This window comes from Phyllopteryx taeniolatus, chromosome 13 (genome assembly GCF_024500385.1).
Source record: "Phyllopteryx taeniolatus isolate TA_2022b chromosome 13, UOR_Ptae_1.2, whole genome shotgun sequence".
NCBI lineage: Eukaryota > Metazoa > Chordata > Actinopteri > Syngnathiformes > Syngnathidae > Phyllopteryx > Phyllopteryx taeniolatus.
In genome coordinates this window covers 12857086-12880774 of record NC_084514.1, presented here as the reverse complement: position 1 = coordinate 12880774, position 23689 = coordinate 12857086, and the positions used below count along the sequence as shown (strand labels likewise).

Sequence of the window (23689 nt, the reverse complement as noted above, 5' to 3'; positions counted from 1 at the left end):
AGAAATCACCACCCAAATGTTTTTTTACGACTTACGTTTAGTCTCATTTTTCAGTGCAACTGAATTTCGTCTTGAACAATGACAATATAGAATCTTGATCTTGAATAATCAATAATACATTTTTATTTGAAACCATTTATTAACACTTAAACTTGCTAAAGATGAAGTAAACTAAATTACTAACCCTATACTCACTGTAAAGTAAATATTTTCATATCAAGCAGGGTCTGACGTCGCGCTCTCATGCCCCTCGCAGCCAGCTGCTCCAATGGCTCGCTGAAGTGGCCGTGAAGAGGACATATTTAAAAATAGATAAATAAATCCACTTGCGACCGTCGTGCTCGTCCGCTCTTTATTTTTTATTTTTTGTACACATTTCAGGCAAAATAATCACGTCTGTATACAGTCACACTCATTGATCATTGATCGATGTGACGAGGCTTTAGGTTGTTCACTTTTGAGGGCAGAAGACAGGCTACACAAACAGTTATTTAAAAAAGTGAATTCACTACAGAGTGTAGTCTATACGGAGCGCCTGCGTTGGCAACCAATGTCCGTGCGGTAAACATGGACAGTGACCAAACATGGTTCCAGGTGGCACAAATATGCAGGGGCAGAAATTTTTGCATCGACCAATTTTTGTGGTCGACTTAGCGGAATGATTTTTTTTTTTCCCCCAGCACCCCCCCACACCCGCCCCGACCTCTTTTCCCCAACCCGAGTACTGTGCTTAGGACCGAACACGCTTGGAGGTCCATCAATAGAAAAGCGAACATGCCGTGAGTTTGCCAGCGATATTAAATGAATAGGGCCCTGCAACCAGCTCGCGCCACAGACAGCAGGCGAGCCACTTTAACGTATTTCATGCCCGACATTGATCAAATAAAAACAAATGAATAAAACTCTTAACTCACCATTGCGCCCCTACGATGACTGTAATGGAAGACCTGCACTTTCCAAAGAATTCACTCCTCCAGCAGCATATTTGAAGCGGAAAAGCTACTTGCAGGTGAAAAAAAAATAGTCCACTGGTGCCAATATTTTTCAGCAATTAATACTATACAGTGCCGTGTAAAAGCCCCCTTCTCAGATACTTATTTTTACATAGTTTCCCCACTTGAATGTTTAAGATCATCAAACAAATGTAAATATCAGACAAATTTAACCCACGTGAACGTAAAATGCTGTTTTTAAATGGGGATTTCATTTATTAAGGAAAAAGAACTATACAAAGTTACCTGGCCCTGTGTGAGAAAATAATTACCCCCCTTGTTAAATCATGAATTAATTGTGGCTAAATACAAGTTTTGGTTAATTTTCACTAAACACCCGAGCCTGATTACCTCCAGACCTGTTCAATCAGCAAATCGCTTAAACAGAGACTGGCCCTACAAAATAAGTCGGACAAAAAAATGCAACAAAATGACACGATCCAAAGAAAATTCCAGAACAGTTGAGGAATAACGTAACTGACATCTATCATTCTGGAAAGGGATACAAAACCTTTAGGGTTCCAACGAATCATATGGAGAGCCATTATCCTCACATGGAGAAAACAGGGAACAGTGGCCTACAAAGATTAGTCAAAGAGAACAGCAATGACTTATCCAGGAGGCCGCAAAGGAACTCAGGACAACTTCTAAAGAACTGCAGGCTTCCCTTGCCTCAGTTAAGGTCAGTCTTCAATAAGGAAGAGACTGGGCAACATTGGTATCCATAACAGAGTTCCAAGGTCAAAACCACTGCTGACCAAAAAGAACATGAAGGCCTGTCTTACTTTAAAAAAAAAAATAAAAATAAATAAAAAAATCATTCTGAATCATTCCCAAGACTTTCAGGAGAATATTATATGGACTGACGAGATGAAAGATGAGCTTTTTGGAAGATGGGCGTCTCGTTACAGCTAGCATAAATGTAGCACAGCATTTCAGGAAAAAGAACATCATACCAAAATTCAGAGAATACCCACATTTTGGATTGACGGGAGAGTGCGCGCCTGATTTATGCACACAGGAGAATAAGGCCATAAAAGAGCATATACCCAATTGACCTTTTACATGAAAAAAAAACATTTTTTTTAACCATCAGTTGAATTCTATCTTTATTTATTTGTTTATTTATTTATTTACAGATCAGTTGTAGTGGGCGGACTTCGTGTTGTTTGCAGTCCTGGGTATATTTGTCTATTTGTCGCTTTATACCTTCTAATCTCCTTTGCCATGTAAAGCGCATATTAACTTGAAGATAAATGATGTAAAGCCATCTGTTCTTCCTTGAATTCACCTAAACCTCACTAATGTGCCCTTAATTATGAATTGCCAGCAATGAAAGAAATGCACTTCAGTCTTAACTAATGGTTTGTCTATAATTTGGTGTTCTTCAGGTACCTTCACTTCAACAACATCGACTCATTGGAACCAGAATCATTCAGTCACCTACCAAAGCTTGAACGACTGTAAGTCTACCTTTGGCCGTTGACGTCTTTCAAATATTTAGCATATCCTCCTATTCTCATTTTATTCAGCAGATCATTAGCAAAATTGCTGCATTTGGCAGGTCCCCAGAAGCCAGGAACCAATAGCTCGTAGCATGTATGACTTGGTTTGGAATTTTGGATAAAGCGCACAAAGCAACTGATGAAAAATGATACATACGTGGTATGCTAGTCATATCATTAATAATAATGATCATCATCAATCTCTAATAACCAAAATCAACAGAAGTGAGTTTTTGTTTCGAATAATAATCATACCAGATATTTATGCAGGTTATAACATCAATAATACATAACCTTTTGGATTAAACCTGATGGCTCTGTTATTGTGCTGTACATATTTCATAAACAATGACTGCACGTGACGTTTCTAGGTATACGTGTACAATGTAGTTGTCTGTTACAATGTGTGTTAATTGTCTTGAACAAATCTTGAATTTGACCTTGAAAAATATGTATGAAGCCTTTCTTTTGCTAAACGCTATGCTGGAATGGGCTGCAGAATGCAGCAATAAATCGGAGCAGTCGGCTGCCTTTAGTGTACTCTGAGGCTCAGCGTGAATTCAGGACTGTGGTTTATCTGCTCTTCAAGGGTTAGCAAATACAAGCAGCGATGAGAGACGATTGTAGGAGTTGAGTCACGGCTAATATTGAATCTCATCAAGTTGGATTTGTCTTGTCAAAGCTGTGAGATGATGCGAGTGTTTTTCCACTCCGCCTTATGTTTGTTCAACAGCTGTCAGGAAATATTTCGCGGCCAATTATTTTGCTGCTTCCAAAAATATTCTCTTTGGTACAATCAGCCTGGGAAAAACGAGAGTAGCGGAAGAGGAAGAGGTTACAACATGCAGGATTAGGCTGATGACTGGGAACACACACACTTAACTGACATTCTGGCTCCAACACTTAACTGAACAAACCACAACTTGAAGCAAACTGTTCCTTATCAAACTCAAAATCCATTTGACAAGGTTCTTTCATTAAGTACAACTCCGCAATTTGAATGAATTTAAAACATTTCTCACCAGGTGCATGTTTATTGTCGTCTTTTTTTAATGTTGGTTAAAGGTCACCACAATATTACAGTGTGATGCCACCAGTGCCGTCGTATATTATTGTTTTTTTTTAAAAGTCTGATTTGAAACTTGTACAATAGAGTAAATATAGCATATTGGAATTTCCAATGAATTTCTGCAGGTTTACCTAATGAATTGACCAATGAGTCAAGCTGAGTGCAGATATGTTCTCACCTTTTCCTTTTTCGGATGTATTACCAGATGTTTGAGTTGTGTTAAATGCCTTTCACTATCCCGATATACTGTATGTGCTGGTTGCTGCCAGCTATAATCACACTCAGAACAGCAATAGCGACAAAATATGATCCCATTATAAGGCAAACGCTTCTGTGGTACAGTCTGTGCGTCATGTCTAAAAAGTCTAGATTGTGTTGAAAAATCTCATAACTACAGTATCTTCAAAGATCATGAGTAATGTTTTTAAAGTACGGGGTATGCTGTGCGTGATCCGCCAGTCTTGAGCATTTAGTTCGCCTCGTGAATTTGCTTTTCTCTCTCCTCCAGGTTTTTGCACAACAACAGAATCACCCAACTGGTGCCGGGAACCTTCTCTAATCTGCAGGCCATGAAACGACTGTAAGTGTCTCACAGTATGTAGCGCTTCTAAAAACTGCGCTAGGCACTAAAACGAACGTTGTGTTTTGCGTTTATCATTTAAACTGATTGGTTTAACTGTTTTCAGTTCAATTTAGTTGTAGGCAGGCTGAGGTTTGTTAGATATTGTATGTTCTGCTCTGGCTGGCGATTAAATATTAGCAAATGACTAATGATAAAGGCAATAATATGAAATGTAACTGATTGTGTTATTTGGAAGTTTGAAAGTAACCTAAAAACTAAAGAACTGTAGGTGAGAACCCATAACAAAAACAATGACATCTTTATTTCTGATTTTAGTCTGATTAGGTTGTACGCGAGGTCAATTGGAAATTTCGTTCTGAATCTGTATTCCTGCTGATTGGTCACTTTATAGAAGCTTTCGAGAGGAATTCGACTGCAATGAATGTAACTACTGCTTTTGTACCCGAGTGTCTGTGCACATTGTGTTAAAAGGCGACTGGATTCGAATTCTTTGAACTGTGACTGTGAGTTGCTGTGGCTGGCGGACCTTCTGAAACAGTACGCAGAGTCGGGAAACGCCCAAGCTGCTGCCACGTGCGACTACCCGAGCCGCCTGCAGGGAAGATCGGTGGCTACGCTAACAGCCGAGGAGCTCAGCTGCGGTACGGAGGGGGAAGCTTCAACTGTGCATGCGATTTCAGGAATGCCATTGATTGATTCTCTGTAGGCACGTACACAAAACCACACTGTTCGCATAGAGTCTAGACGAGGCGTTCCCCACCTTTATTGAAACGAAAAGCAACTTCTTGGGTACTGATTCATGCAAAGGGCTAGCAGTTTGATACACACTTCTGAAAGACATTTTCTCAAGTAACCTTGATTTATCAGCTATTCTACACGACCGATCAAAAGTTTAGACAGTTTAGACGCATTTCTCAAAGTGTAGCCGAGCTTATAACTGGTAGTGTATGTGAAAGCACTGATCGTGCTGATGAGTTATCACAGTCATACTCGACAATGACACTTTATTTCTCTAAATCCCTGCAAGAGCTTACATTTTCAAACCATCACTTCCACAGCGTTCCTATGCTATCGCAATCGCAATGTCCCACGACTGGTGAGCTGTATTTAGAACAGCTGCGATCTAATCATGTCGTCCTCGGAAGCCGGCTGTTAGTCGCCCCTGGTCTAGACATTTGCATACAGTTAGAACATACACTCACCAGACACAAAGGCAAAGCATTTAGCTTTTATACTCTCAATCTACAATGACAATAAAAAAGCATGTACTTACATCCGTTGTGCAGTGCTGTGAAAAGTATTGGCCCCCTTCTGAAATGCTTATACTTGGGATTTTAAGATAATCAAAACAAATGTAAATATTAGACAAACGTAACCCAAATATTATTTCATAAGGAGGGGGGAAAAAACGATTCAAAGCTACCCAGCCAGCCCTTTGTGAAAAAGTACTGCATTTGCTTTTGTTGAAAGGTCTTCAACATTCAAGTGGTGAAACTATTTTCTGAGCCGCTTCTCCTCACTAAGGTCGCGGGCGTGCTGGAGCCTAACCCAGCTAACCTGCCGGGCAGGTGATAGCTGGTTTTGCCAGCCAATCGCAGGGCACATACAAACAAACAACCATTCACTCACTCACATTCACATTCACACCTACGGGCAATCTAGAGTCGCCAATGAACCTACCGTGCATGTTTTTGGCACGTGGGAGGAAACCGGAGTGCCTGGAGAAAACCCACGCAAGCACGGGGAGAACATGCAAACTCCAAACACAGGCGGGGCCGGGCATTGAACCCCGCTCCTCAGAACTGTGAGGCAGCCGCTCTAACCAGTCGTCCACCGTGCCGCGTGGTGAAACTATGCAAAAAAGAAAAGAAAAGAAGAATTTGAGAAGGGGGCCAGTACTTTCTCACGGCACTGTAACTCCGTTGAACTAAGTGGATTGTAGAAATCATGATTAAGCAGACTACAGTATATACACCGAATGCCCTCCAGGCCTCCTTCCTGCAGATGGCAGCCATGCCAAGTCACCTGGTCTTACTCATGACAGGTGCATGCCCCTTTTTGTGTCTGAGTTAGTCAAGCACCCAGCTGCTGTGTCCGTAGTCAGGGCAACATATCTGTCAGACCACCAGGAGCCCTTCAATAGTTCATACAGTTGACTATGTTTTTGCCAGATAATTTAGACTTTCAGTTATACCCATCGTCTCGAAATTGTTTTATCGCTTGTAGATACAATTAGTTATCACCATCAGTAGACAGTATTTTATTATTAGAATTACTATTAATATTATGTATTGAATATAACATTTTGTTGCTTGATATTTAACTGTATTGTGGTTTTTAGCTACGTTTTATTGATTATTTTATGGGCTGTATGTATTTATAGTAGCAATAGGTGACTATGTTTCCACTTGCAATCCAAACACAAGTGGTCGACTCAAGCTTAGGTTGAAGCAAGTTAAGATTTCAATAAATCAATGATTGATTCTGTCAGTATGTCTTTTGGAGCACGGCAGACAGTCAACTTGCCCGTAACTGACCACAACTAAACACTTGAAATCGCAGGACCTCGTTTGTGCCCTCATTTTGATTCCGTTTGTGACCACCTTCTTCCTTTGGGTGCATAGCAAGGAACCACGAGAACAGGTTTTCTTCAATGGAAGTCGTTCCGCACACCCCTCCCTCTTATTCGAATGCCCTTCCATAGCCCTGTGAAGACTTGACAATGCACAGCCATCCGACCAGCTCTCACAATATCGGGCCCGAGTTTCAGCAATAAAATGCCACCTTGACTGTACCATTGGCTTTTTTATTTAAATATGATAAAGACCAGGCTCCTACAAACCGGATTTCCAGGCTATCGTTCTTCAGAGCCCCATAATTGTGTGTGTTGAGTTTTTGAGTTTGCATTCTGGCAAGAGAACAATGACCCCAAAAAACCAATCCAAAAGGAGAATTGTGGACTGGAAAACCTGAGCTTCTCGAGGCTCAGGCTGAGTGATGGGTGTCGCGTTAAGGAACATGCATATGTACAGACATTCCTTCATACCTCTTATACTCTAACCTTCCGTTATAACACTCTTTCCAGAGATACCCAGGATCACCTCAGAGCCCCAGGATGTAGACGTTACATCAGGGAACACAGTCTACTTCACCTGCAGGGCTGAGGGAAACCCTAAACCACAGATCATCTGGCTTCGCAACAAGTAAGCCTTTTAAGTCTGAGTCAACTGCTTAGATGCACAGCAATGAAGATAGTCCAGGGCTTAGTTATATTTGTCTTCTTTATGATCTCTCTCATCCTGACAGCAATGCTCTTAACATGCGGGATGACAGTCGTCTGAACCTGCTGGAGGATGGCACGCTGATGATTCAGAACACGAGAGAGACCGACCAGGGAGTCTACCAGTGCATGGCCAAAAATGTGGCCGGAGAGGTTAAGACCTCAGAGGTCACACTGCGATACTTCGGAGCCCCTTGTAAGTGAAGTTTTAAAAGTGTCTACCGAATGTTTCATCTTGTATTTGAGCAAATGTGTGACTTGGAATTACACTCAGACTTTGAGGGGAAAATACCGTGAACAGTAAATGCATAATATGCTTTTCAATTATGAGAAGCAAAGGGGGGAAAACTGTCATCACGATATTAGAACCGAAAAATAAACTGACAATTAAAATGTTACTGAAAACATTACCGTGACAATATTTTGAAGGTTAGAATTAGCTACAGTGTGTCTAAGCTTTTTGACAAGCGCTCGTGTTTAATAACCTGAGCATGAAATCGTGCGTTTGTGAGTTCGAATTGTCTTACAACATGCTTGCCACGCTCACTAAATAGCATCCTCGGTTTCAGTGCATTATGTACATTTTTCCATAGTTTTATGGTCACGTTAGTTGCTGTCCTCTTTCTTATGACCACTGCTGATTAGTTCGTACGTGAGGTCAATTAGAGTAGGGTCAACTTTGTACTATTTATATACAAAGTATGTGTATGTTGGCACTAACTCGATAAACAAACATGGTCAGGACTCAAAAATTGTTTTCTTAAAGTCAGCTGCTGCATCAACAATGTAAGGCAGTACACAGCACACAGCAAGATACTACAGAAAAGAAAACAATTTCATAGTTGTATTGTATATTGACTAATATTGTGAGAGTTCTCAGCATGGGTTAAAGATGGTTCAATATACTGTTCTCCATTTTTTTACTTGTTCATCATTGATTCAAAAACTGTTCTGTTATAGGAATCTGATTGTGTGGTTGATCACTATACATATGAAATGATAATACCACATGAAGTACTTCCAAAGTCATAAGCAGTTCATGTAGATGAAAAAACTAAATCCCCAAAATATATGAGCAAGACCAAAGGGTTACAGTTGGCCAGGAAAATCCATATGAACTTCAAGAAACAATGTCCCCTGACGTATTCACCCGAGACAAATTTACCACTTTCAAAGACTGGCTGGAGAATTGATCACATCCTACAAAGTCAGAGTGCAAGGTGGCCCACACAGTGTGAAACAATGAGGTTACTGCCACATTTCGGCAGGTCAAATAACTTGGATATCCCACTGAGTTGAGAGACAAGAAGAGCATGAGGGGGGGGGAATCCCTTACTTATATATATATATATATATATGGCTGTAATTTTGCACGGTCGCTACGGTATGACTGGCCAAGTATAGACAAGGACCGCAATTTGTGATACAGATGGGAAGTTGTGTTCGCCATCACCAACATGGCAGACAGAGAGGTGATCTTTGTGCATGACCTGTCAGTCTATCAGCAATCATCTAATAGTACTTCCCAGGTCCAGGGATAATGTACTGTATGAGGAAAAAATGTCTTTAAATGTCACATTACTGACCTTTAGTCTGTGTGACACAATGTCAATCAAATTTTCTTCAGGACCGTAACAGAGTCTGGCCAAATGATTATTATTCTGGTCAACTGTCTGATAACATTTCATCTGTGTCTCCCCCTGAACAATCCAGCGCGGCCAAGTTTCGTAATCCAGCCCCAAAACACGGAGGTACTGGTGGGCGAGAGTGTGACTTTGGAGTGCAGCGCCACAGGTCAGCCACAACCTCGAATCTCTTGGACGAAGGGAGACCGGACGCCACTGCCCAACGATTCTCGCATCAACATCACTCCCTCTGGAGGGCTTTATATTCAGAACGTGGTCCAGGCTGATGGGGGACAATATACCTGTTTTGCCTCCAATAATGTTGATACAATTCACGCCACGGCTTATATCATTGTCCAAGGTAGGTTGGCAATATAATCTCCAGCTCTGTTCGCATTAAGAAAGACCTTCGGTGCTTTTCATTTCTTGTTCCTCCAATGGAGAAAGGTTCCACTTATGATCATCCTCACTCGTCTCGGGACTACTAAATGTGTAAAGTCTATTATTGTGTTATGATATTATGTCTAATGAATGAATGAATGAATGAATTCTGAACTCCTGTTTCAATAGCAGTGTAGCAGATTAATGCTGTCCAAAAGGCTTTTGCCATAAAGGTCTTCGTGGTTGTTGTGTAACATCTCATAGCTCAAAATCAACAGAATTCCAAGGGATTCATTCATCGATGATTATTTCCATCCCTCGTAGCGATCCTTCAACTGATCTATGATGATAGATAAATGATTGATCTTCAAACAAAAGATTAAGAAGACAAATTGATGATTCTATCCTTTTTGTGAATTATCGTGCTCTCTAGGTTAAAGCTACCCGATAAGTCATATTTTCTCATTTGAGTCTTTCATGCACATTAACATTATTGCATTTATCTTGGGCCCCCAGCAATCCCCCACTTCACAGTCACACCACAGGATGAGTCCGTCCTTGACGGCCACACTGTGGACTTCCCGTGCGAGGCGACAGGTTACCCCCAGCCAGTTATCGCCTGGACTCGCGGGGGCAGCCCGTTACCTCTGGACCGCCGACACTCAGTCCTGTCTTCCGGCACGCTTCGAATCACCCGGGTGGCGGCCCACGACGAGGGGCAGTATGAGTGCCAGGCCGTCAACCCAGTAGGGACCGTTCGCACCGCAGTGCAGCTCAGCATCCAGCAGAGAGGTGAGTGTACGGGATAGAACTTTGAGATGGGTGGAAAATCCACCGAAGGCTTGACTACAAAAGCCATATGAATAAATTGCTTCGATTTTTTTACTAACGTGAGATGCCAGAGTCATGTTTACTGCTACACTCCGAACCATGTTATTAGTCTTATACGGGCTGTTTTTGTGGCAAACACTGAGAGGAGTTGGCAAAATGTCAACACGGTCAAACTGACGTATTCTTCGGAGCCAATTAAGTCGTGTGTGCGTGTACAGGTTTGTGTGTGTTGCGTGTTGCTATTACGCTGTCACAAAGCATTTACACGCTGAAGAAAATATCACGCTGTTGCTGTTGTTTCCGCTCCCTTTCATTCATTCTGGTGTTGTGTGTTTGAAAGAGAAATTGAGTATGTTTGTGTGTCGTGGCATTTGTTGGGGGGATGAAGAGTGTTGAAATTACAGGCATGGTATTAAGTAGGGAAGCATGTCAGTCTATAATCCTGAGATGACTCCATGTTTTTCCATGTAGTAATGGCTTTTAACAAGGCTCAAAATATATGTTGAATGGCTCCACTCTTAAAATTGTGCACAAGGTTACAATCATGGTGGTAGTGTGGCATGACTGACGTATGCGTTGTAATGCGACACCTCAGACGTTAAAGCAGGAATTAAAAGGGTGTGACTGTTTTTTGAGCGACTTAGTAAAGTAAATAACTGTATTTGCAAAAACGACTGCATATCGATTATGCTAGTGCATATCTGGAAACATGCCACGATGCATTCGTCCTCCAGTGAGGGGCCTGTCGAGTGCTGTTCACAGCAATTTCCATGGGTTTTTGAGAAAATTCAGCTCTGATTTATAGGCAGTTGTTAGTCAAGACCACAAAGTATTTGTGAGAGGTTAACCGGGTTTCCCGATGGCCAGGTGGCTCGGTTTGCAGCATGGGATGAATGCAGTGTGTGGAGGGCAAACAGTCGCAGTCTCGCACAAAAACACCTCAGCTTTCTCAGTGTCATCTCAGCTCCAAGACTGCACAACACGATGACTCATTCTGGAACAATGCTCCGAAGTTCATTTGTGTGCATGGCAGAGATGGAGTCCAGGGGCACTCGGTGTTTGATGATCAACTCAATACAAAAATGAAAACAGCTGTTTTACTGAATGTTCGCTTGCTTGCGACCATGTGTGTCTACTGCATACAGTGGAACCTCAATTTACGAATTGAATTTGTTCTTCAACGGTGTTTGTAAATTGCAGTTTATATTCAACGCAATTTTCGCAAAACAAATAATGAACATGACTGATGGGTTCCAACCTCGACAAACGTACCTATTTTAGTAAAAATGGTACACTTTGAACAGAATATAAAGCTATACAGTACTGTATATCAAACATTAAAAGGGATGATGTATCAAAAATCTCTTCATGACGCAAGTTAAGAACAATAACAAGCGGAACTGTCCCTGCCCAGCCAACACGCAACCCAACTGTGTCACGAGTCCCTCTGGTGCGTTCATAGCCAGTCAGAAATGACAAATTACAATTATGAAGAGGATAAAATGAAAGCCACTTTCCCTTGACTTCTTTGCTTGCAGCTTCTTTTTCTCTCGACGACAAGTCAACATGCAAGTGCCTCGCCTTCTCGCCAGTGATAGTTTCGGAAATGCCACCGCCCGCTAGTTGTTTTTTCTTGGTCCACAAGTTTGCTTTGGTCCTTTCAAACATACTTCACTCCCTTGGCCATCTCAGCAGCAAAAACAGCGGGATTATTTTTCCACAATTGTGGACGGGTTTCTTCGATACTCTTCTGTCGGCTACTTGCAAGCGCACTTTACAATGCATGCGCCATTGATATACTCCTTTTTTTTAAGTCCACAGTGAGTCCTCCCCTCTCGCCACGCTTTTCTAGGACCGATATTGAACTAGCAAAATGCGAAAATAAAGGCAGAAAACACCAAAAAGGACCACGATGACTCACTAAGCAAAGTGGCGGCCGACCGCCACACTGGAGCAGTTGAGAGTGATCTGCTTCCCCACAATGGCCGCACCGCCCCGCACAAAAGGGTCGAATCAAACGTGTGGACATTGCAGCAAGGTTCAAGCATCGGGCAATATTTTCATTTGGTCTGTGGTTCGGAAATTGAGTCATTGGAACATTGAGGCTTTTGTAAATTGGGGTTCCACTGTATTTGTTGCTCCCATAGCTGTTTCAACCTCAACTGTTATAAAGGTTTAACCCCCAAAAAACCACATTTTTTCTGTTTATTTTTGCTAAGCACAAAGGCTAAAACAATGTTTTTGTTTTTTTTTTTTTTTTTTTTTTAAAGGAAAGCAATTTGTTGCAACTCTAATACCAAACGTATGGAATTTTTGCATTAGTATTGTGAAAACACTGATGAGAAAGACTGGAGCAGATTTATTAGAAGGATCGGCTTATTTATATATTTCTAAATATTGACAAACCCTTGCTTGGCTGTTTCCTGCTTCTTTTCTATTAAGTGTTACACGACTCCACTACTGTGCTAAACGTTTTAGGCCATAACTAGATTTGTTGCTTTGGGAACGCTGTAACGATCTGCCGAGTATAAAGAAATTCCTGCATCCAGACCTTTATCCTTATTCTGAACTTTTTTTATTGGCCCACACGGCACCATTCTACAAATGTATTTTTGCATATTTTGTATTAAACTATGAACAGTACTGCAGGTAAGAAAGGTACCATTATTGTGGACGGTTTTTTTTCCAAATCTGTGGGTGCCTTTGTGCCGGAACAGGACTACACACGATTTATGTCAACAATTTTCACCACACAAAATAAAAAATAAGGATTTATCCAGAGCCCCACCAAAATGTTATTGTTTCTTCCTCAAACCCTGGCTCAGCCCTGCACAATATGTTGTCAAAATTGGTGCAGTAGTTCTTATGTAATCTTTGGTAAAAGACTGAGACGTTAACTAAACACTGACCAATGTATATGGTTTTTTTTGTTCCTTTTGAAAGAGGAGGGAAATATTGCTTCGGGTGTTCTGTGAGCATAAGCAGGAGAGCCGACTTTTTGAGTTTCTTGTCTGCAATGATTGATTTCAAAATGCACTTTACCTGCACTGTATAATAATTAACACGTGCGCATGTGTGTGTGTATGTTTTAACTCATTCAGTAACGCCTGTTTTCACAAATGCTCCAAGGGACGTGACGGTGGAGTCTGGCCAGGACGTCCAGATTCCCTGCAGCGCTCAGGGCCAGCCACACCCTGTCCTTACCTGGAACAAGGTTAGATGCTAAGACTGCATTTTTGCTGATTAACCTTGTCTCCACAGGGGCACAAGGTGAAAACTATGTTCATCAAGGATTTCTGATTTTAGTTCTTCAATTTAGCTTGGGTCAAATGCTGCGTTGGTCAGTTTTATTCCACAAGTTACATGTAAAAGGCAAGTTGGCGTGACTTATTCAGTTTCAGTTAACAATAATAATGAGCATTTTTCAAAATATACGGGTAACCAAGTCAAGCGAAATCAGATCTGCCAATAACATGCAGTGGAAATGTTCAAAAGAATCGATCTATAACTATTTTTATTCACCTTTTCATTATTATTATTATTATTTTTTACCGCTTTGAGTGAGCTGGAGCCTATCTCAGCTGACTTTGGGTGAGAGCCAGGGGTACTACACCCCCTTGACTGATTACTAGTCAGTACAGGCTACACAGAAACAGACAACCATTCACACACACACATTTGCACCTTTTGGAATGTGGGAGCGAACTGGAGTGCTGGATAAAACCCACAAAAGCACTGGGAGAACATGCGCACTCCACACAGAAAGGAAACGGCGTAACAGCGTAACCTATATACTCTATGTGAAAGAAACCCTTACGCAAACCGCATACCCCAAGAATCAAAAATGACTTTACACTTTTGCACCCTATTTTCTTGAAGACAGCATGCAAGCCAGCCCTCTTCCAGCCTCATACTGCTGGACAAATAAGTATGGATTTGTGTTGCCATGACAACAAAGGGGGGAGCTAGGTGCAGCTGCACTTGGAACCTCACATCTAAAAAAGTGACGACGCGTGTGTACAGTGCCCTGAAAAAGTATTGACCCCCTTCTAAAATTCTTACATCGTTTTCCCCCACTTTATTGTAAAATAAAAATGTCACCAAAAAAATGTCAATATCAAACAAATATAACCCAAGTGAACTTAATATGGTGATTTCATTTATTCAGGAAAAATATGTTAAAAGGTACCTGGCCCTGTGTGAAAAACTAATGGCCCCCTAAACCGAATTACTGGTTGGGCCATCCTCGCCAATCAAGCATTTTCTAGAACTGCCAATGAATCTTTCACATCTCTGTGGAGACATTTTGACCCACTTTTCCTTGAAGAATTGTTTGAATTCTGCAACAATAAAGTTTGTTTTTTTTAGCGTGAACAGCCTTCTTTAGGTCACGCCACTGCATTTCAATCTGATTCAAGTCTGGACTTTGACTAGGCCACTCCAAAACCTTCATTTTGTTTTTGTAAGCCATTCAGAAGTTGACTTGCTGGTGTGTTTTGGATCTTTATCCTGCTGTAGAACCCACGTGTGCTTCAGGTTGAGGTCACAAACTGATCGCTGATGATTTTGTGATCAGGATTTTCGGTTAATGAGCAGCATTCATGGTTCCGTCAATCACAGCAAGTTGCTGAAGGAGCCAAGCAGCTCAAGACCATCATGCTACCCCCACCATGTTTGACTGCTGGCATGATGTTCTTTTTCTGAAATGGTGTGCTACATTTACACCAGATCTAACGAAACACACACCTTCCAAAAAGCTCAACTTTCATCTTGTCAGTTCATATAATATTCTCCCAAAGGTCTTGGGAATCATTAAGATGTTTTTGGTTTTTTTGGAAACGTAAGACAAGCAGCCTTTGTTCTTCTTGGTCAAGAGTGGAACTCTGCCATGTAGTGTATGTCATTTTTTGCCTAGTCTCTTCCTTATTGTTGTGTCATGAACACTGACCTTAAATGAGGCAAGGGAGGCCTACAGTTCTTTAGATGTTGTCCTCAGTTCCTTTGTGGCCTCCGAGGTTAGTCATTGGTGTTCTCTTGGAAGGATCTTTGTAGGCCGTCCGCTCCTGGGAAGATTCACCACTGTTCCATGTTTTCTCCATGTGGAGATAATGGCTCTCGCTGTGGTTCGCTAGAATCCCAAAGCTTTTGCTTTTGTAACTCTTTTCAGACTGATAGATGTCAATTACTTAATTTCTCCACTGTTCTGGACTTTTTTTTGATCGTGTCATTTTGTTGCAGCTTTTGTAGATCTTTTGTCAGGACATATTCTGTTGAAGTGATTTCTTAACTGAATGGGTCTTAATTACCCACAATTAATTCATCATTTAACAAGGGGGAGGTACTTTTTCACACAGAGCTGGGTAACTGAATAATGTTTTGGTTTTTTTCCATAATAAAGGAAATCACCATTTGAAAACAAATGAAATCACTGTTTGAAAACAACATTTTAAGTTCACTTCGGTTATATTTGTTTGATATTTACATTTGTTTGACAATCTTTTTCACAGCGCTACACACACACACACACACGGGGCCAAAGTACATTTGTCAATTGCTTTGCAAAGCTTTATGTGGTGCATTGTGCAGCGGACACATGCCAAACCAATGTGGCCAGCTTTAATGTAGTGTTTCACGTGTCCGTGTTCAGACTGCAAATGAATTTTTCTTGAGCAAAACCACTACTGGCTAATTTCACCATATCCCCAGCAGTGCCAAATGTTTTGCGCAGACACATTTTCAGAAATAGGCATATTACCCGAAAATAAATAAATTTCCTACTTGACACGAGCAATCGGGTGACACGAGCGAATCTATTTGTCTACAAACAATAAAAAGTCCTTCTTCCGTAATGTAGTATTGAAATGACTTCTACATGGTGGCCCCTTGTGTGATCTCCCCAACTGCACCTTCTATCTCTCAGGATGGTGTGCAGGTGACAGAGAGTGGTAAATTCCACATCAGCCCTGATGGCTATTTAGAGGTAATGGATGTGGGCACCGCTGATGCTGGCCGCTACGAGTGTGTAGCCCGCAATCCCATCGGCTATGAGGTCGCTAGCATGGTGCTAACTGTCACGGGTAAGAGAACACATTTTTTTTAAATCACATCCAATTAGAATGAAAATGAAACAAAATGTAAATGTTATTTTTAATCAGCTTTATACTTTGATTGATTGATAGTGGTGAATTGAGAAAGTCAGTCCCTGCAATTCAAACTGAAGCAGGAAAGTTTATTTTTTCTTCTGTGAGGTGGTGCTTATGACTATCGTGTTATTTTAACATCTATAGAGTGAGACGCCCAAGTGTGACTGTTTGAGTCACACTGTAATGCTGTGATATCGGATTGCTGTCAGCCCTTCTCTTTCTGCCGGGATCTGTCAGCACGACGCTGATGTACAATATCCTAAACTGTTTAAAAGTCTTCTGCTTTTGTTGGAATCTATTATGCCCTTATCCACAAAGCATCTTTGAGTTTGTGATTTGCACGATGATGGCATTCCGCCACTAGAGATTTTTTTATTTTTGGAAAGCATTCTACTTTTTATTATTATTATCTACTTTTTATAACACTTTAGATGATAATTGTTTGTTACGAAGACAAAAAATATATATATATTTCTATATTTACTACCCCTCCTTGAGCCGTCACCTTATTGTGGTGGAGGGTTTTGTGTGTGCCGGTGATCCTAGGAGCAAAGTTGTCTGGGGCTTTATGCCCCTGGCAGGGTCACCCATGGAAAACAGGTCCTCGGTGCGGGACCAGACAAAGCATGGCTAAAACATCCCCTATGATGAGGAAATTGATGGAATCACATTTTCCCCTGCCTGGACGCGCGGCTCACCCTCTGGAGCCAGGCCTGGAGGTGGGCCTGGAATTCGAGCGCCTGGTGGCTGGGTCTGGACCCATGGGGCCCGGCCGGGCGCAACCCGAAAGGGTACCGTGGGTCCCCCTTCCCATGTGCTCACCACCTGTGGGAGGGGCCACAGGGGTCGGGTGCTGTGTGAGCTGGGCTGCGGCCGAAGGCAGGGACCTTGGCGGTCCGATCCCCAGCTACAGAAGCTGGCTCGAGGGACGTGGAACGTCACCTCTCTGGCAAGTGAGGAGCCCGAGCTGGTGTGTGAGGTTGAGAAGTTCCAACTAGACACACAGTTTGGGCTCTGGTACCGGTGAGGGGTTGGACTCTCTTCCACTCTGGAGTTGCCCACGGTGAGAGGCGCTGAGCAGGTGTAGGTATACTTACTGCCCACCGGCTCAGCGCCTGTGGAGCCAGCACAGTGGATGAGAGGGTAGCCTGTCGTTTGTGCCTATGCACCAAACAGCAGTTCGGAGTACACGCTTTCCCATGAGGAAGCAGAGTCTGGGATCTCTGAGGCGGGCTCTCCTAGGTCTGGGGTTGAGGTCACCGAGGTGGTTAAAAAGCTCCTCGGTGGCAAGGCCCTGGGGGTGGATGAGATTTGTCCGGAGTTCTTAAAGGCTATGGATGTTGTGGGGCTGTCCTGGTCGACACACCTCTGCAATACCCCGTGGACGTCGGGGACAGTGCCTCTGAATTGGCAGACTGGGGTGGTGACTGGAGGGTGTGTTCCAACGATAGGGAGATCACACGCCTCCGCCTCCCTGGTAAGGTATATTCCGGGATGCTGGAGAGGAGGGTCCGTCGGGAAGTCGAATCTCAGATTCAGGATGAGTAGTGTGGTTTTCATCCTGGCCGTGGAACAGTCGACCAGCTCTATACCGTCGGCAGGGTCCTCAAGGGTGCATGGGACTTCACCCAACTAGTCTACATGTGTTTTGTGGACTTGGAGAAGGCATTCGGCCGTGTCCCTCGGGGAGTCCTGTGGGAAGTATGGGGTACCAAACCCCCTTTATGGGCTGTTCAATCCCTGTACGACTAGTGACTAGTGTCAGAGTTTGATCCGCATTGCCGGCAGTAAGTGGGATTTGTTTCTAGTGAGGGTTAGACTCCGCCAAGGCTGCCCTTTGTTCATAACTTTTCTGGACAGAATTTCCAGGTGAAGCCGAGGTGTATAGGGGGTCCGGTTTGGTGGCCTCAGTATTGCAACTTTGCTTTCTGCAGATGTGGTGGTTGTGTTGGCTTCATCAAACCGTGATCTCCAACTCTCACTGGAGCGGTTCACACGCGAGTATGAAGCGGTTGGGATGAAAATTCGCACCTCCAAATCTGAGACCAAATCTGAGACTCAGTCGGAAAAGGGTGGCGTACCCTCTCCAGGTCGGGGATGAGATCCTGTCCCCAGTGGAGGGGTTCAAGTATCTTGGGGTATTGTTCACCAGTGAAGGAAGAATGGAACGGGAGATCGACAGGCGGATCGGTGCAGCGTCTGCAGTGATGTGGACTTTGTATCGGTCTGTTGTGGTGAGGGAGCTAACCCGAAAGGCGAAGCTCTCAATTTACCGGTCGTCCTACGTTTCTACCCTCACGTATGGTCAGAAGCTGTGGGTCATGACCGAAAGAACAAGATCCCGGTGACAAGCGGCTGAAATGAGTTTCCTCCGTCGGGTGTCCGGGCTCACACTTAGGGTGATGAGCTCAGTCGTCCGGGAGGGGCTCAGAGAAGAGCCGCTGCTCCTCCACATTGATAGGAAGCAGATGTGGTGGCTTGGGCATCGGATTAGGATACCTCCCGGACGCCTCCCTGGTGAGGTGTTCTGGGCATGGCCCACCGGGAGGAGACGACCCAGGACACGGTGGAGAGAAAATGTCCCCGGCTGGCATGGAAACAATTCGGGGTCTCCCCGGAAGAGCTGGATGAAGTGGCTGCGGAGAGGGAAGTCTGGGCTTCCCTGCTAAAGCTACTGCACCCGCGACCCGACCTCGGATAGCCCGAAGAAAATAGATGGCTGTACACAGTATTTATTATTAGTAGTAGTAGTAGTAGTAGTACTAGTATAAGTGTTGGTATTATTTTTATCATCTGATTAATATGTGAAGGAGCCTTTGGGTCGTAGTGAAAAAGAAAAAATGGTGATACAGTAGGTCGGCTATGAAAAGAGACTTGAAGTTAGAGAGAAAATGTTGGAATATGAGTTAAAGTTGCTATACTCTCAGAAAAATTGTTTTGCAAGTAGATTTAAAAAAAATAAATAAAAATCAAAACACGTTTTCAGTATTACAACCAAAGTACTGTAGATGAAAAATTCTGAGAGAAAGATTGAGTTAAAAAGTGATGAGCCCTTAAGGATAAGAAACTGATTACATCCAAAGCATGGCTTAGCAAATAAAATCTCTTGCTGAACCAGTGATGAAACTGATCTGAAACCATCTGTGATATACGGTACTTGAAAAAATATTTGAGGCAACAGCCAATTCAAATAATGGGAATGTTCCAGGAGAACATTGCTAATGCAGTATCATTTCATTTTATCAAATTCAACTCAGAAATGGCATTCCGCACTGTACTGGAGAGAGAAAAAAAAGTGTTTCCTCTCTCACAGAGCCAGTTCTTTATTCATACTTTACATAAGTCTCTTCTCTTTATACATTACCAAACAAAGTATCCAACTAAAATCAAGCAGCTAGAGATAAAAAATATTAAATAAAAGTTAGAAAACTGATAGCAATCTATCCATCCATCCATGTTCTTGACCGCTTATCCTCACAGAGGTGGCGGGCGTGCCCGAGCCTATCCCAGCTATCTTCGGGCAAGAGGCGGGGTACACCCTGAACCGGTCGCCAGCCAATCGCAAACAACCATTCGTACTCATATTCACACCTACGGGCAATTTAGAGTCTTCAATCAACCTAGCACGCATGTCTTCGGGATGTGGGAGGAAACCGGAGCACCCGGAGAAAACCCACGCAGAACATGCAAACTCCACACAGGCGAGGCCGGGATTTGAACCCCAGTCCTCAGAACTGTGAGGCAGATGTGCTAAACAGTTCTCCACCGTGCCACCAATAGCAATCCAATCATTCTGAAAGAACCTGTTAGATAGCATGTTTTAGAAATTTCAGTACAATTGGGGACTGAATTATGTGTTTGTCAAGTTGCGTGTAATATCGACCTAGTTGCATTTAAGTATGCTATTAACTACAGCCACGCATTATCATTCACAATACTGTGGAACCTCGATAGAACGGACTGATAGGGGCGGGGGGGTCGTCCGATATAGCCGATTGTCCGTTACATCGAAGCACTTTTCTTTTTGGAGGCCATATGCACCGATATTACTGTTCAGCACAAAATTGTTTTGTAGGGGTTTTTATTGTGGCCTAAAACGGCAAGTGACAAATGCAAACTATTTGTGGACATATTGTTCAGTCCCAACAGTCTGCTATATCGGGCTCCGTTTTATCGAGATTCTACTGTATTTCTTCTTGCCTTTACAACAACAGTTCCAGCAGTGAGCAGAGAGGGCGACACATTCGTGAGCACGTCCATAGAGCAGGCAATCCGTAATGTGGACAGCGCTATCGAATCTACAAGGAGACGTCTGTTTGATGGGTAAGTTGTGAGAGACTCATGCAACATGGAGGCTACTTGACTGGCCCCAACACTTGGTACACCTGCACATTTAATAAGATCAAGCACAATCACTCTAACGGAAGTTACTTTACAACGTTGAATATTGTGGTTGTACATAGTACTGCATTTCTTTGTACTGAGGAGTCTTCTAACTTTTTTGACACTCCAACAATTCATACTCATGTAGCCCAAGGTAAAATTAATAGTTGTTTTGCAACATCTCAGTAAATGAATGACCGGTACATCTCCTAAGTTTGTTCAGCAATATGCTGGCATGCAGTACCTTCCTACAGACTTCCTAACAGATTTAGTTAGTTTGATCCTAATCAGGGTTACCTATTTTCTCATCTGGCCAGAGTTATTCATTGTGGAGAAGATAAAGAAGTAGTGATCTTGTTCAGTGTAGTTCATAAGTGTTTCCATGCTGTTTAAAGATGTGGTAAGCGGTTGCGTTGATATTGGCATGCACACGGCGCTACACTTGGCCTACACGTGCATGCACGATGCATTGAACATGAACAAACACATACACAAAGAACAGAAATACACACACAACTCAAACAGCTAACCCCAAAATCCGACATGGGGATTCCCAGCCTTAGTCTTAAATGGCAATTCTAGGCTTGCTGGCTAAGAGGATCAGTTGAACGAAAAAAACAAAACAATAATGTACCAGCAAAAATGCCGCTGCAATTATTGTGATACCAAAGTACCCTGAATGTGTTGCTTCTTATTGCCAAAGACACTGAACAAAAATATAAACGGAACACTTTTGTTTTTGCTCCCATTCTAAAACCTTTTCTACATACACAAAAGGCCATTTCCCTCAAATATTGTTCACAAATCTGTCTAAATCTGTGTTAGTGAGCATTTCTCCTTTGTCGAGATAATCCATCCCACCTCACAGGTGTGGCATATCAAGATGCTGATTATTGTACAGGTGTGCCATCGGCTGGCCACAATAAAAGGCCACTCTAAAATGTGCGGTTTTATCACACAGCGCAATGCCACAGGTGTCGCAAGTTCTGAGGAGCGTGCAATTGGCATGCTGACAGCAGGAATATCCACTCGAGGTGTTGCCCGTGATTTGAATGTTCATTTCTCTACCCTAAGCCGTCTCCAAAGGCATTTCGGACAATTTGGCAGTACATCCAACCGCAGACCACGTGTAACCACACCGGCCCAGGACCTCCACATCCAGCACGATCACCTCCAAGATCGTCTAAGACCAGCCACCCGGACAGCTGCTGTAACAATTGGTTTGCTCAACCAAAGAATTCCTGCACAAACTTTCAGAAACCGTCTCAGAGAGTCGTGTGAGTGAGCGGTTTGCTGATGTCAACGTGGTGGATCAAGTGGCCCATGGGGGCGGCAGGGTTATGGTATGGGCAGGCGTATGTTATGGGCAACGAACGCGGGTGCATTTTATTGGTGGCATTTTGAATGCACAGAGATACCGTGACGAGATCCTGAGGCCCATCGTTGTGCCACGCATCCACGACCATCACCTCATGTTGCAGCATGATAATGCACGGCCCCATGTTGCAATGATCTGTACATAATTCCCGGAAGCTGAAAACATCCCAGTTCTTGCATGGCCAGCATACTCCCCGGACATGTCACCCATCGAGCATGTTTGGGATGCTCTGGATCGGCGTATACGACAGCGTGTTCCAGTTCCTGCCGATATCCAGCAACTTCGCACGCCCATTGAAGAGGAGTGGACCAGCATTCCACAGGCCACAATCAACAACCTGGTTGTTTTTTCTCACTGGCTGCTGTTGTGCTGCAAGTATGGAGATGCTAGCAGGTAGCAACTGCAGAAGCTGAGCGCGGGAGCTAGCATCAGGAGCCAGCAGCAGGAGCTAGCTAGCTTCCGTGACGACGTGGAGTAGCGATCCAAGGAGGAGTGATTTCCAAGTGAAACATCTTAAAGGTAGCCAACTGGAGCCTGCTTTGCGGTGCAAAATAAGTGGTAATTTACCAGGTGTATAGGAACAATAGATAGCAAGTGGCTTTGCGCCGACGGAGCACACACAGACGTTCATCTGTGACCTCGAAGTCCATCCAGACAGATATGATATGATGTGGCAGCACCCGCAAGGCCGTCGTGATTCTCGGGTGAGGAGCAAATATTTACCATATAATCTATATAAATTTGTAATATTACACATTACATATCATATTGGAATGAAATGACTACTTTTTCGCAACCCCGGGGTCTCACATTGTTTATACAATGTGGGGGGGGGGGGGGGAGATTTTCCTTATACCCATGTATAATATGATTCCTTTTTTTAGGGGGAGAGGAACATATTATACACAGGACATTATGGTAAATGTAATTTTTGGCTGCATTTAAAACTGACTGAATGTCAAAAGGTTCTGTGACACAATAATAGTTATACACTGAATTCAGTTTATTGTAGTAAGCTTGTGTGTAGATTCTCAGTCATCCAGGTGATGATAATTCGCTTGTTGAATCGAAGCAACTGAACGACATGTATGTTGAACACGTTTCTTCAAGATTCAATACCATATCAATCACCATGGAGGCTTGATTTCATTATTACTGTTTGTTATTGTAGATGTGCATGCATGTTGTACATTTATTCCTGCATCACAAGGTAAAAATAAAAATATATACTGTACTCTCATGTGTGCCTGCCAACTGTGTGTTTCAGTACTTAACATGTCATTCATGTTGGATTTGGATTTAATCCATTGTATAACATCGTTGTGCTTACTGAGTAAGAGGAATTGTGTTTGCTATATTGCTCTCGGTAAGGCAGGGTTGAACAGGCACAGGCACTGAGAGCCACACCCTCAATTGCAGCTCTGGAATTGATGCATTAGCTGCAGGATATACATCATCATGTTTTTAGTCTTTCACATGTATATCTAGTGTGCATCTACAGTATGTTGTTCAACTCTAA

At 42.9% G+C, this 23689-nt stretch overlaps 1 protein-coding gene across 2 annotated transcripts in view; it reads left to right on the top strand.

Moving 5' to 3' along the window:
- LOC133487834 (peroxidasin) overlaps positions 1–23689 on the top strand; it is a 66713-nt gene that overhangs the window by 22151 nt on the left and 20873 nt on the right. For both annotated transcript variants that reach the window (XM_061795023.1, XM_061795022.1), the window contains 10 exons: positions 2384–2455; positions 4075–4146; positions 4621–4790; positions 7235–7352; positions 7456–7625; positions 9143–9415; positions 9952–10227; positions 13368–13480; positions 16187–16343; positions 20624–20732. In XM_061795023.1, the coding sequence (XP_061651007.1) occupies positions 2384–2455; positions 4075–4146; positions 4621–4790; positions 7235–7352; positions 7456–7625; positions 9143–9415; positions 9952–10227; positions 13368–13480; positions 16187–16343; positions 20624–20732 (1530 nt within the window). The remainder of the gene's footprint in view (positions 1–2383; positions 2456–4074; positions 4147–4620; positions 4791–7234; positions 7353–7455; positions 7626–9142; positions 9416–9951; positions 10228–13367; positions 13481–16186; positions 16344–20623; positions 20733–23689) is intronic.